General features: G+C 50.2%; 1 protein-coding gene across 1 annotated transcript; it reads left to right on the forward strand.

The window, feature by feature from the left end:
- The first annotated feature begins 10,020 nt into the window (after positions 1-10,020).
- Znf579 (zinc finger protein 579) lies at positions 10,021-13,472 on the forward strand. Its single transcript, XM_076927639.1, has 2 exons — positions 10,021-10,291; positions 11,402-13,472. Exon 2 carries the CDS (start codon positions 11,404-11,406, stop codon positions 13,108-13,110), a length of 1,707 nt encoding a protein of 568 aa, XP_076783754.1. The 5' UTR covers positions 10,021-10,291; positions 11,402-11,403; the 3' UTR covers positions 13,111-13,472.
- Positions 13,473-15,380: the final 1,908 nt, after the last annotated feature.

Genomic DNA, 15,380 nt, shown 5'->3' on the forward strand with positions numbered 1-15,380 from the left:
ATGATAATGAACAAGACCTTTACACCAATAAGGAAGCTGAGAAAGTGGGAGCAACTGCCTTAGGTACGGGCCTGTTATCCTAGCTACTTAGGAAGTTGAGGCAGGAGACTCAAGTCCAAGGCTAACCTGGGTAAGTTAGACCCCCCCCCCCCAACTTGCTAATAAAAGGTTGGGCTGGGAAGGGAGATAGCTCAGTCAGTGAAATGATTCACCCAAAAGCATGAGGACATGAGCTCACACAGAAATTCCAGGCGTGATGATACTAGGAACAGATATGGGATCCCTGGGGCTACTGAGCCCAGCCTAGTCTAAGCCAACAGTCTAACCTTATTCATGAGAGAGGCCAATGAGAGGTCCTATCTCAAAGGACATGGACACCACTGGCAAGGATGACACCTGAAGTTGTCATCTGGTCCTTCCACACAGGTGTAACACTCCCATACATAACCGTGCACACACAAATTAACGTTTTTGGGAAAAGGTTGAAAAGCGTGCTGGGAGTGATGACTGATGAGAGAATGCCTGGAATCTACCAGTGAGGGGCTGGGGCAGGGTTGGATGAGAAGTAGAGGCTTGCCTAGGATACATCAAGGAGCTACTGTGGGCGTGGCTTAGTGGTAGAGATCTTGCCTGGAATCCCCCAGTAAAGGCCTGGGGTGTGGCTCAGGGCTAGAGCCCCTCCTTAGATTCCCCCAGTGAGGGGCTGGGGTGTGGCTCAGTGGTAAAGCACTTGCCTAACATGCATGTGCAATGTCCTAGTCCTAAATTCAGTTTCTAGGACAGGTGTGCACATGTGAACACACACACATACACACACACACACACACACACACACACACGCACGCACGCACGCACGCACGCACGCACGCACACAGAGTGGCCATAGCACATCAGCTTAGATAGGATGGCCCAAAGGGCTTCTCTGAAGAGGCTGCATTAGCCTGGTTCTTAAAGGGGCTGGTTGGGGACATACAGGAAGATACATGCATACATACAGGAAGAGACTGAGTCTAAGGAAGGAAGGAAGGAGGAGTCGGCTCCCACATTCTCCATCACAACCCTGTTCTAAGTGATCCCTCTATGCAAGCCATGTGGGAGCCCTACAGTGAACAAAATAGATAATCACAGTTATCCTAGACTTTGTTTTTCAGGGCAGAATTTCTGTGTGTAGCCCTGGCTGTCCTGGAACTCACTGTATAAGAACAAGCTGGCCTCAAACTCACAGATCTGCTTGCCACTGCCTCCCAAGTACTGGGATTAAGCCATGAATTGCCACCACCTGGCTTCTCGACTTTACTTTTGAGACAGGGTCTCACTGTATAGCTTTGGTTAGCCTGGAACTCACCATGTAGAGCAGGCTGGATTTGAACTCATAGGGATACACCTGCCCACACCACCTGAATGCCGGGATTAAATGTACAACGGCCATGGATACGCCACAAATATGCAGAACTAGCCCTCTACATGCTACCCTCAGTGTCCACCTTAAATGCATTCACAGGTTTCTATGTATCCCTTTGCCTAGGTTCTCACAGCTCTCCCGACAGACTGGAGTAGCCTGCACGGGCTCCCTGACTCTCCTTGCTCTATTCAACAGCCAGAGGGTAGGAAAATGGCCTGTGTTATCTCACCCTCTGCACATAAAGCCTTGCTTTGCATCTTTGCACGGTCCGTGATCACAGCCAAATATCCATTCTGAAGTACCTAGCTCTACATAACTCTCCTACTTCCAGACTCCCTCCCTCCTATTGCCTGCACGCTGGACATAATGGCATGTGCCATCTCAAGGGCTCCCAAACATTTAAGAAGCCGTGTGTGTGTGTGTGTGTGTGTGTGTGTGTGTGTGTGTGTGTGTGTGGTGATGGAGGGATAACTCAGGTTCAGAGTACATACTCCTCATTCATAGGGCTCAAGTCCAGTTCCCAACACCCACATCAGGCAGCTCGCAGTCTCCTCTAAGTCCAGTTGCAGGCTTCCTACAGCTCTGACCGCTGAGGGCACCTGCACTTCCATGCATATTTTAAAAAATTAAAAAGAATCTTTGTATGTGACAGGGTACCACGCAGCACATTTTAGACCCAAACTGGCTATACAGTAGAGGATAACCCTGAGCTTTCTGTTCTGCCGATACCTCCCAGATGCTCAGATAACAGGTTTATGCCACATGCCTGGTGGAGAACAATGGTCTCCAAAACTCAGAGAGCTACTTTGGAAGGTTAAACGTAGGAGGAGACGTCTAGGAAACTTCTGTGGTTGTTGGTAGCTCACAATATCCTATATCTTAACCTGGGAATCACTCAAACATTCATTCATTCATTCACTAATGTGTCTGTGGTGTGTGCACTTGTTTGTGTGTGCACATGTTCATGTACAAGTATAAACGTGTGTGTGTGTGTGTGTGTTTGCTTGCACACTCACCTGTGGAGACCAGAGGTTAACTTGAGGTGTCTTTCTCAATTACTCTTCACCTTGTTTCATTTTTTTTAAATCACAGTGTGTGTGTGTGTGTGTGTGTGTGTGTGTGTGTGTGTGTGTGTGCTTGTGTGTGCACTTGTGCATGTGCCATACCATAAGTGTGGAGGACAGAGGGCAACTTTCAGAAGCTCTTTCTCTCCTACCATATGGATCCCAAGGATCCAATCAATGTGGGTCACTGGGCTAGCAGATAGCCCCTACTCCTATTGTGCCATCTCGCCAGCCCCCACATACGGTATTTTTCGAGACAATCTTTCTCTGAATATGAAACTTTTTTTTTTTTTTGGCTAAGCTAGCTGGCTGTCTAAAGAGCTTCAGGTGTCTGTCTGACGTTGTAAAACCTAACCAACTCTGTTTTTGAAGAAAGTCCATTTTGTCCAAGACCAGAGGCTAAATTCCAATTCCAGGATGAAAATCACAGAGTCCTCTTGAGCAACAGAGTCCTCCCCTTCTAGCAACAGCCAGTTAGGCTACAATAGCAGGATCAAGGTACATATAGATAACTTAAGACATCCTGCAGAAAATAGATAACTTAGCCATCCTGTTCATCAAGTGGTTTTGTCCCCATGTTCGGTTCCTGCAGAGTACGCCAGAAATACAGTTTTAAAACATTAACTTGCTGACCTGTATGGAAAGTCCCCCAAGCTTGCTGTAATCACAATAAATACCCTGCACCCCTAGACCTGGGGCTCTCACTCTGACCCACTGCGACGGGGACAGTGAGAGACCTTGCTCGAGAGCTCAGAATAAAGACCTTTATGTGTTTATATTGGAATTGGCTCCTCAGTGGTCTTTGGGGTCCCTGTGACTTGGGCATAACATCTTGACTTTCTACAGAATTGTACTGCACCATTCTGCCATAAATGTCAGGGATCTGAACTCAGATCCTCGTTCTTGCAAAGCAGGTACTTTACCTCATGAGCCATTTCCCTAGCCCTGGTTGTTTGTCTGTTTTGTCTTGTTTGTATTTTACAGTGCTAAGATGGAACCAGGTCCTTGTGCAAGGTAAGTGTTCTATCACCCTGCTGAGGGTTTTGCTCAACTATTCATTTACACCATGCACTTTTTCCCCCTTCCCTTCTCCCGCCCAGCCCTGCTCACTCTAGCCCAAAGGTTTGTTTGTTTGTTTGTTTATTTATTTATTTATTTATTTATTTATTATATGTAGGTACACTGTAGCTGTCTCCAGATACCCCATAAGAGGGCATCAGATCTCACTACAGATGGTTGTGAGCCACCGTGTGGTTGCTAGGACTGAACTCGAGACCTCTGGAAGAGCAGTCAGTGCTCTTAACCATATGAGCCATCTCACCAGCCCCACACCATGCACTTTTTATCTGTGAATCATATGCATCACAAGGAAGAAAGTTGAGAGAGATATTTAGGAGGGGGGAGGACTTCTTGGCCAAGACCGACAGTTGCCAATCTGAAAAAGCTCCATCCCTTGGGAACAAAGTCATTCCCCAGAGATGCTAGTCCTTATTGCTGTTCTCAATGTTGGGGCCAGAGAGATGGCTCAGTGGTAAAGGTGCTTGCTGCCAAACCCGACAACCTGAGTTCAATCCCTCTGATCCACATGGTGAAAAGAAATAAAGGATTTTTGCAAGTTGCCCTTTGATCTTTGCAGGTGCACCATGGTGTATTCATGCTACCCAAATAAATAAAAAAAAATAAGTAAGTAAAATAAATAAACAGATAGATAGATAAATAAAAATTTAAAAACCAAGAGGTATTTTGTAGGGTCCGGAGAGACAGCTTAGAGGTTAAGAGCACATGCTGCTTTTGCAGAGGGCCAGAGTTCAAGTCCCAGCACACATGGTGGCTCCCAGCCATCTGTTGTAACTTCAGTTACAGGTGCTAGCACACCCTCTTCTCGCCTTCATGAGAAAGAGGCACATATGTAGTGTACAGACATACATGCAAGCAAAGTATCTATATGCATTAAATAAATAAACTTTATATTTTATTTAATATATAATACATTATACATATATACATACACACATACATACATAGACACATACATGCATACATACATACATATATAATTCTTCTCTCGACAATAGAGGTCCAGAAACAAGGCTTACTCTTTCTGAATAAAATCAATCTTAGAGCACATGCTATCCCAAGTCTATAATAGCAGCACTTGAGAGTCAGAGGCAGGAGTATCTATCCAGAGTTCAAGTATGTCTGGGCTAAATGAGACCCTGCCCTGCAAAAAAAAAAAAAAAAAAAAAAAAAAAAAAAAAAAAATAGAACCAAACATTTGAGTTGGAGAAACAAGGCCTGCCCCCCGGATATAGGCACTGCCCCCTGAAGACAAGGCAGATCTTGAGAAAAAGAGGTTGAACAGAGTGCCAGGGTTGTCATAGAGACAGAAACCACCCGTGGCTGGGGGATGAATAGGAGCCACCCGCCTCACCTCCACCACAAACTTTACTGTTCAGGGAAGACAGTGATGAAAGAAACTGATCCATTTCCTGAAAGATAGCACAGACTTGTAATGCCAACCAGCACTGGAGAAACTGAGGCAGGAGGATCACTGAGTTCCTGGCAGGCCTAGAATATATAGCAAGACTCAGTTTTAAAACAGAACAAAATCTAACCAACCAACAACACAACTCACAAAATCTGAAAGAAAGAAGGAAGGAAGGAAGGAAGGAAGGAGAGAGAGAGAAAGAGAGAGAGAGAGAGAGAGAGAGAGAGAGAGAGAGAGAGAGAGAGAAAGTCATGCAGTTCTCAAGTACAGAGACAGCCCAGCCCAGAGCTGGTCACCAAACCCGCCTCACTGTGGCCCAGTTTTACAGTTATTGTTATGGAGGAGAGAAAGGAGCCTCTACCTTTCTAAAGCAGTAATTACTATAGGGATGCTGGCAGCTCCCAAACCTCTCTTTGAGGCAAAGCCCTTGTCGGCCAACCTGCAAACTCACCTGACTTCTGTCTCTCTCCCACATCTGACTTCAGCACCCCACTCCTCACCATTATAGGGCCCAAAGCCACAGTCCCCATTCTTCTGATAAGGTCTCAGGCTGGACTATTTCAGATCCTCCTGTCTCCACCTCCCGAGTGCTGGGTTTGGGTCACCAAGCTTGGTTTATACTGAGATTAACCTGCAAGCTAGACAGGCACTGAGTTAAATCACCAACCCCTCTAATCCCCTTTTATTTTCTTACAAATGTATAGTTCTAGAAGTAGTGCAATGAAACTTGCCTTCATGGAGTTTCCATAGTGCCCAGAGGGAGATGGCCACCTCAAGTAATTCACCAATAGTCTAAGGTTTGTTTGAGGTAAGTGCAATGTTGAAAAACAAGGGTCAGGTTGCCCAGATGGCTCAGCAGGTAAAGGTGCCTGCTACCAAGCCTGGTGACCTGAGTTTAATCCTTGGAAACAACATGGTCAAAAGGGAGAACTGATTTCAAAGCACAGTCCTTAGACTTCCACATGCATGCCTTAGCACAGATGCATACCCTGCCTCCGACACAAACATAGTTAATACATAAGAGTAACAAAAGTATTTTTAAAGAAGAAAATTGGGCAGTAAAGATGGCTGAGTAGTTAAGAGCCCCTACTGCACTAACATCTCCAGGGAGATCTGACACCCTCTTCTGGCCTCCTTGTGCACTACACAAATGTACACACACACACTCCAACTCACACATAAATAAAAATAAAATATTTAAATAATAATAGTAATAATTCTTTTATTTTTTAGATTTATTTATTGTATGTATATGAACACACTATAGCTGTCTTCAGACACACCAGAAGAGGACATTGGATCCCATTACAGATGGTCGTGAGCCACCATGTGGTTGCTGGGAATTGAACTTCAGATCTCTGGAGGAGCAGTCAGTGCTCTTAACCAGTGAGCCATCTCTCCAATCTCCTTTTTATTTATTTAATTTTTTTATAAAGAAAATTGAGGACCATCTTAGCTAACACACACCAGACGTACATCTCTGGGGATGCCTGAGGCAAGGAGATCCTTACAGAAATAAGTCCAAAAGAAGGACTTTTTTTCTTTTTCTTTTTTTTTTTCTTTCTTCTTTTTCACAAAATCTGAAAGAAGGAAGGAACAAGAGAGAGAGAGAGAGAGAGAGACAGAGAGAGAGAGAGAGAGAGAGAGAGAGAGAGAGAGAGAGAGAGAGAGAGAGAGAATGAATCATGCAGTTCTCTCTCTTTTTTGGGGGGTGGGTGTTTCGAGACAGGGTTTCTCTGTGTAGCCCTGGCTGTCCTGGAACTCACTCTGTATACCAGGCTGGCCTCGAACTCAGAAATCCACCTGCCTCTGCCTCCCAAGTGCTGGGATTAAAGGCGTGCGCCACCACTGCCCAGCTCAAAGGAAGGACTTTACAGACAAAGGAAGCAGGAGGGGGAATTAAGTGAGGAAACATTGGGCCTGGGTGTGCTTTTGATACCCTCGCATTTCGGACATCGAGGAAGGAGGATCACATGTTTGAGGCCAATCTGAGCTGTATAGCTAGATTCTGCTTCTCATCGGCCCCTTCCTACGTCAGCAGGAGGTAGGCGAGGGGCGAATAGAACTGGATAGGGCATGAGGGACAGAGAGCTGGGGTTTGGTTTTGTTGTTTGTTTGTTTGTTTGTTTGTTTTTATTCCTGAGCATGAAGAGAAACCTTGGGAGGTGTTCAGCTCAGAAATGACGTGTGGCTGGGCCAAAAAGACCTCTCAGGAGTAAAGGTACTTGCTGCCAAGCAGGACGACCCGAGTTCCATCTCTGGAATCCAAAGGGTGGAAGGAGAGAACTGACTCCCTCAGGTTGTTCTCTCATCTGCGCCGGCACACACAAACGGTTTTTGTCTGCTTTTATTTCGTTTATTTAAGTGAGGAGCTGTAATTTGTGGGACTGGATACTAAGCTGGAAGAAGAGAAGCCATTGAGTTGACTGTGTCCCTCAAGAATAGTGGGTAACCAGGCTGGGTCACAGTGGCCCAGCCACCACTCACCTGGACCACAGCAGCCTTAGAACCCTGGCCTACGGCTCCCCCTCACACACACACACCCCACCCCTGCATGCCGCCCCGCCCCGCCTCAGTGCAGGTTCCTCGGAATGTTTCTAAACCCTAATCGGATCATATGACTCTCCTGCTTAAAACCTTCTCAATGGCGCCTCAGTGCTCTCGGAATAATTCCGGGCTCAGCTGGCCACAGTCCTTACACGGGGTTGAGGCCGCTCTCTGACAATCTGGCCACTATAGATGCCCCAATCCAAGACTGCAGATGCCACCCCCAAGTGACAGCGCCCTTCTTCTGTTCTGTTTGAAATTCTTCCTGTTTACTCATTTCTAAATGTGTTACTTTCCTTCTTCCCCGCCCCCCCCCAATTTTTGCTCACTTGTTTATTTGAGACTAGCGCTCACCATATAGTCCAGCCAGGCCTTGAACTCCTTATAGTAAGGAATTTTGCCCATTTTCCACCTCCTAAGTGAAGGGATCGCAGGCACGCACAACCATGCTTTGTCCCTTTAACAACATCTATTTTTAACTTAGGTGTTTCGCCCGCCTCTATGTATGTGCACCCCATGTATGCTTGTCCCCGGAAGCCAGAAGAGGGTGGCAGGTCCTCTTGGAACTGGAGTGTTATAGAGGGATTGTGAGCTGCTATGTGGGTGCTGGGAACCCAATCCAGGTCCTCATCAAGAGCAGTTCGTGCTTTTAACTGCAGAGTCATCTTGTCAGTCTCCAAGCTGCAGACAGGCGCACACGCAGAGACAGCACAGGTGGCTTTTGTATTGTTCTCTTCCATGTGATCACAGAGAACCTCCATATTCCACACAGTAAACTTCTTCCCTGGTTTTGTTTGTTTGTTTGTTTGTTTGTTGTCGTTCCTTTCAGGGCATACAAGATCCCTCTGGGTCATGATTTTATTCCTCCAATCTCTTACTGAGATTTTCAACCATTCATAGTGATTTCCAAGACTGCCGTAGAAGACGAGCCTGAGAGCTCAGTCAGTGCAGGCACTTGTCCCCAAGCCTGACCACCTGAGTCTGATCCTAGAACAGTACTCATATCATAAAAGGGGAGAACTGACCTCTGAAAGCTGTCCGCTGACCTCCGTATGTGCACCATGGTGTGTGCACGTCACATACATAAATAGTAAATGTAATAGAATTTAACTTCATTTGATTTATTTTTTTATTTGGCATATACCCCTCTGCGTGTATGTGCTCAAAAACAGAAGAGGGTGTTAGGACTGAAGTTGGGGGGTGGGGTGTGCCCTTGACTGAGTGCTGGGAACCGAACTCTGACCCTCTTGAATAGCAACATTCTTAACCACTGAACTGTTTCTTCAACACTATACATTTGCATTTATTTGTTTATTTAATGTGTGAATGTATGTGGGTGTTTTTGTGTGTATATGTGTGTATGTACATTTGTGTGTGCATGTGTGTTGTATGTATGGTATGTGTTTCTAAGTATGTGAATGTTTATGTATATGTGTGTGCACTGTGCACGTGTGTGTGTGTGCAGACACACAGGTGTGGAAGTCAGAGGCCAACCCACAGGAATCAATTTGGTTATCTCTTTCTACTCTGTGGGCCCTGGATAGCTAACTCAGGTCATCAGCCACAAGTCAGGTGTCTTTGCACTGAGCCATCTTGCCAGCCCATAATACCTACATTGAAATTTGTTAAAAAGAAAAAGAAACCAGCAGCAATGAACCTGGCACAAGTGTAATATTGACTGTTTCTGGTTTCTCGAGGGTAAATTCCTGGAATTGCTAGCATGTTAAAGCTTTCCAAACCTCTACTCACCCCAGACACGTACAAAGGGAACTGTTTACCCAGCCTCTTGCCAACAATGTTTGGTATGAAGTTAACTCCAAAGGAAAAAAAAAAACTGTATCACAAGCAGATTCCTGCAACGGGCCTTTTTCTCCATCATACACTTTGAGATGTGGCCCATATAGCAAGCTGGAACATTAAAGCTCCAAGTTCCATGAAACGTCGTTACCAAGGAAGACTAGAGGAATGACATTCACTCCCATTGAAAGCCAGCTCACTGTCTCTTCCATCCCCTGCGTTCCCACAGCACTTTACCCAAAACAGAGAGCTTCCCTCATCACAGCATCGGGGACTGACTCTTGTCTGTCCCTTTTCACCATCCAGCACCAAGGACAGAGCCAGCCCACAGTAGGTGTTCTGATAAAACTGGTCGGGTTGTGATCCTGGGGCTTATCATAAAGGGGGAAACTGAGGCTCGGAGAAGAGAGAATTGCTTGCCCAGGCAACCACGGGACAGTGAGAGTCAGGCTCTATCATAGAGGTGGGTACACTCTCAAGCCTGTATCACTCACTGCTTCGTTCGTCTCCAGCTCAGCCTTCTTCTGACACAGCAGCCCAGCACAGTGCCTGGCACCGGCAGGGCTTGATAAATGCCTGTTTGTTGAAAGAATGAATGAATATGTGTTATCTGTTGGGAAATGAAGGAGGGGTGGCGAGCTGGATACAAAGTCCCAGGCTTGCAGCCCCCTTCTCCTCTGAGGGTCCAAAGGACAGGCCTTCAGCCCCTTCCCCTCCCGGGATCCAGGAGCTGCAGCGCCTTCCTTCTCTGCCCCCCGAGGTCCCTGGCCCTCCACTTCCGGCTTCTCAGCCAGTCTTTCCTCTTCTAGCCTCCGACCAAACACCGGGTTTCCGGGGGGAAGGCTTAGACTGTAACACCGAGCCCAGCCTCCTTCTCCACCCCTAGCCACCACCCCCCACCACCACCACCACGCTCAACCCCCTCCCTCCCCGCCACCACTGTCCGCGATCGCCCGGCAGCAGTGAAGGAAGAAAGGAGCGCAGGAGGCAGAGGTAAGACCCGCTCCCAGAGACTGGGGCGAGCCCCGGGCCCTGCGCAGAGCAATCTGCTAGGCTTCCACCCGCTGCCCTAGTTCTGCAGATCCTACGTACCCGAAACAGATAGACCCCTCTTGGACTTGGAGTCCCCGACAACCCGCAGGCTCCACGCCCTCCCTCCCCCCCACACACACCACGCCCGGCCAGGGGTCTGGCCACAGCCTTCTCTGGGGATTTTCTGCAGCCCAGCTCCCAGTCCCTTCCTCCCGCTTGTCTTGTGAGTCAGGGTCCCCTACCCAGCTCCTTCCTTCACCCGGACCCAGCGGCTGCGTCTACCTGCAAGAGTCTAGTTCGCCTATCCTGTTCCATCTGAGACACAGGAGTCTTCTTTCCTGAGAGCCAGGGATCCAGGAATCAGCCCTTCTTCAAACCCAGGAGTCTAGGTCCCAATCCTCCTCCATCAGACCCAGGAGACCAGACCCTGGTCTTTCTCCCTTAGACCCAGGAGCCCAGCCCTCCTCCTTCAGATCCAGGAATCCAGACCCTAGGCCTCCTACCTCAGACCCAGAAGCCCAGACCACATCCCTCCTCGGACCCAGGAATTCAGACCCCAGCCCTCCTCTCTCAGACCCAGGAGCTTAAGCCCTGCTACTCCCTGGCCCCTCCCAGCCCCTGACTTCTGGACACATACACTTTTTATTTCTAGGGCCTCTTGACTTTGAATCCTACCCTACTTGAACCCCAAGGGTGGACTGATTCCCAGCCCCTCCGGGAATGTTCAAGCCCCAGGGCACTAGAGTAAACTCAGTTGACTGACTTTGTCTCCCTGTGTCTCCTCCGTATGTATCTTGTTCTGTCTTCCTGACCGTTCCCACCTCTGATATCTGTGTCTCCTGGACTTTGTCTTCCTTTCCGACTTCTCAACTCTCTCCTCACCTTTCCTGTCTCTATCCCCCTCTGACCTATCTCTGCCTCTTCACCACCTTCCTCTCCCGCCTCTCAAACGTCTCCTCTTCTGAACTGTGGATTTCCGCCCCCCCCCCCCGTACCTCTGCTCTCCTCTTCATCTCACCCCACATCGTTCATCTCTTCTCCCATCCCTGCCCCTCCCCCTTTTCCCCACAGGCATGGATCCACAGCCCCCTCCACCTGCCCAGGGCAGCCCACCTCACCGTGACCGTGACCGTGGCCGAGGCCGTGGCCGTGGCCGTGGCCGTGGTCGAGGTCGTGGTCGTGGCAGAGGGGGTGCTGGAGCCCCTAGGGCACCTCTGCCTTGCCCCACCTGTGGTCGCCTCTTCCGCTTCCCTTACTACCTGTCTCGACACCGGCTGAGCCACTCGGGTCTCCGGCCCCATGCCTGCCCCCTGTGCCCCAAAGCTTTCCGCAGGCCTGCCCACCTTTCCCGCCACCTTCGCGGCCACGGGCCCCAGCCCCCGCTGCGCTGCGCTGCCTGCCCACGCACCTTCCCGGAGCCGGCCCAGCTCAGGCGCCATCTGGCCCAGGAGCACGCAGGTGGCGAGATGGATCTGTCCACGCAGAGGGCAGTGAAGGAGGAGCCCGAGGCCAGTTGGGGTCCACAGGACGAGGGCGTGGAGCAGCCCGCCACGGTGGCGGTGGCTGTGGCCGGAGAGGAGGCAACAGCACAGTGGCCGGAGACGTGGCCCGCGGGGGACTCGGCTCCTGCGGCTGCACCCACGAGTACCGATCCTCGGGAATCGGAGGCCGAGGAAGCCGAGGCGGGGGCAGCGGAGCTAAGGGCAGAGTTGGCACTGGCCGCGGGGCGACAGGAGGAGAAACAGGTCCTTCTCCAGGCCGACTGGACGCTGCTGTGTCTCCGCTGTCGCGAAGCCTTCGCCACCAAGGGGGAACTCAAAGCCCACCCGTGTCTGCGCCCCGAGGGAGAACAGGAGGGCGAAGGAGGACCTCCGCCCCGCCCCAAGCGACACCAGTGTTCCATCTGCCTCAAGGCTTTCGCCAGGCCCTGGTCCCTGTCGCGTCACCGGCTAGTCCACTCCACGGATCGGCCTTTTGTGTGTCCAGACTGCGGCCTGGCCTTCCGCCTGGCCTCCTACCTCCGCCAGCACCGCCGCGTCCATGGCCCACTCAGCCTGCTGGCCCCGCTACCTGGAGCTGGCAAGAAGGACGACAAGGCCTCTGGTGGACGGAACTCAGGGAAAGGGCCCGAGGGGGGTGAAGGGGCAGAATGTGGGGGTGCATCGGAAGGGGACGAAGGCGGGCAGAATGGAGGAGATGCCACCCCAGCCCGGCCTCCGGCGGGGGAGCCGCGTTTCTGGTGTCCTGAGTGCGGCAAAGGTTTCCGACGCCGGGCACACCTACGCCAGCACGGGGTCACCCACTCCGGGGCACGCCCTTTCCAGTGCGTGCGCTGCCAGCGGGAGTTCAAGCGACTGGCGGACCTGGCCCGCCACGCTCAAGTCCACGCTGGGGGTCCCGCCCCTCATCCGTGCCCGCGATGCCCACGCCGCTTCTCCCGCGCCTACAGCCTCCTGCGCCACCAACGCTGCCACCGCGCCGAGCTGGAACGGGCGGAGCTGGAGAGGGCTGCAGCGCTGCAGGAACTCCAGACCCAGGCCACACAGTCGCCCCAGCCTCCGCAGCCGCTTAAGCAGGAGGCAGAAGGGCTCCCTCTGCCCATCGCCCACATCAAGGAAGAGCCTCCCTCACCTGGCACCCCACCCCAGTCCCCGCCGGCTCCTCCTGTCTTTCTCAGCGCCTCCTGTTTTGACAGCCAAGACCATTCGGCCTTCGAAATGGAGGATGAGGAGGGGGACAGCAAGGCCCACCTACACGGATTGGGGGGCCTGGCCTCCTGACCCTCACATCCACCCTCCGCCCTTCCAGTTGAGCTCCCGGTTTGCAGTAAGGAAGACGGAAGCTGAAGGAGAGGCGCCTTCCCTGCCTACCCCATGAGCCCTGGGTCATTCCCCTTCTCCTTTACCCACCCCTAAACCCCTGATGCTGGTTAGGAGCTTCTCACCCCAACACGTGTCTTAAGTAAGGCAGGACAAGGCGGAGGACACTTGGCCAGAAGGATAGAGACTGCTGGGTTTGCCCCAGCCTACCCATCCCTATTAGAAACACTGGACGCCATCACCTCGTTGGAACTGCCAGACCCTGGGGGTTCCCAGTGCGAAAGGTCTGTCCCCGTTCTGTGAATAAATGTGAGTTCGTGCAACCCCCGAGTGAGGCTGTCTGTGGGGGTTGGGTGAGTCAGGATTTACCCACGCTTGGGTTCAGAACAAGGTCGTTCATAGACCAGATCCCAGGAGGATGGCCAATATCAATAACACAAGAAGTCTTTGGACCCTGGATTGAGAAGAAAGACTGTACTAAGATGAGTGTGCCATGACGGCTGTCCTCAGGAATCCCTGCGGGCAGTTTAGCCTATCAGCATGCTATGCACTGCTTGCGTTTGTAGGGCAGATTTCTGGGCACAGATGTGGGACGTCTGCAACTCCCTTTCTGAGAAAGCACTAGATGTTTCCCAGATTTCCCATTGCAGTCGTGAAGGTGCCAATAGACTCCGTTTTCCTGAGGGAAACCCAAGTACCAGATATGATCCGTGTTGGGTGTGGGGATCCATCACTGTAATCACAGCACTTAGGGAGTGGAGTGAAAACAAGGATGTGAACTGACAGCAACAAGTGACACAACCAGGTATGGCTCTGGGCACTGTGGCTCCATAGCCGGTGCTCTTAGCCCTTGTTCTGTGATTTATCCTTATTGTCTTTCTTCATTCATTCATGCTGGAATGCCTTCTGGAGCCCCTACATTGTGCAGGGCTTTGTCCTGGGTGCTTTTCATTTTTCTGTTAAAAACACAATCCTTTCTCAACCTGTGGCTTTCATGCTAGTGGGAGTATAGACAAGGAGATAGAGCAACTGGGTAATCCTAAAGCTTAGGGGCCAGTGTGGTGGTTCAGTGGGTAAAGGCACTTGCAGCCAAGTTTGAGGAACCGAGTTTGATACCAGAGACCTGAATGGTGGAAGGAAAAAACCGACTCCTACAAGTTGTCCTCTGACCTCCACATGTTAACAGTGATGTGTGTGCATGTGTGCACATACACACTCTCACGTACGTGCATGCAGACAAAATAAATGTAAGAAAGCATTTTACTAGGGTGTTGATGGAGAAAGATGGCACAGGACAAGGTGGGTAGGAAGCACAGACCCACAGAAGCAGGGTCACTGGGAATGTGACACCAGGAAACCCCCCATTGAGCTCCCAGATACCCATCACCTATCTCTCGTCCATCCATCCATCACTGTTACCTATCCATTTGTGATGGCTAGTCTTGTGTTCATCATTCATCCATCCATCCGTCATCCTTCATTCATCCCTCTGTCATTGACTGACATCCACCCATTACCCATTCATTCCTTTTTCCATCCATCACTCTACTATCTTTCTATGATTCATCGATCAATTTGTGATGCCTGTTCTTGTGCTCATCATTCATTCATCCATCCATCCATCCATCATCCTTCATTCATCCCTCTGTCATTGACTGACATCCACCCATTACCCATTCACTCCTTTTCCATCCATCACTCTACTATCGTATCTACCATTCATCTATCCATTTGTGATGGCTGTTCTTGCATTTACCATTCATCCATCTCTCCACCATCCTCATCCCTCTGGCATCTATTGGCATCTATCTACCATGTGTCCATCTCTCCAATCTTCCTAAACTCATTCATCATCTACTCACTATTGATCTAACTCATAGCCATTTACTCATTCATTCTTTTTAATCCATTGGCATCTATTTATCCTCCATTCATCTGTCTACTCTCATCCACCCACCATATTTTTTTAACTTACAACCTTATATTAGAGCAATTTGAAATCGTAGTTATGTGAATGAGAGCGGCCCCCATAGTCTCATAATTGGAATACCTGGTCTCCAGTTGGTGGAACTGTTTGGAAAGGATTGGGAGGTGTGGCCTTGTTGAAGGAGGTGTGTCACTGGGAATGGGCTCTGATGTCTTAAAAGCTCTCGCCATTCCCAGTTGACTCTGCCTCCGGCCTGTAGATCAGGGTGTGAGCTCTCAGCCCCATTCCTACTGCCATGTTTCCC

Source organism: Arvicanthis niloticus, chromosome 30 (genome assembly GCF_011762505.2).
Source record: "Arvicanthis niloticus isolate mArvNil1 chromosome 30, mArvNil1.pat.X, whole genome shotgun sequence".
NCBI lineage: Eukaryota > Metazoa > Chordata > Mammalia > Rodentia > Muridae > Arvicanthis > Arvicanthis niloticus.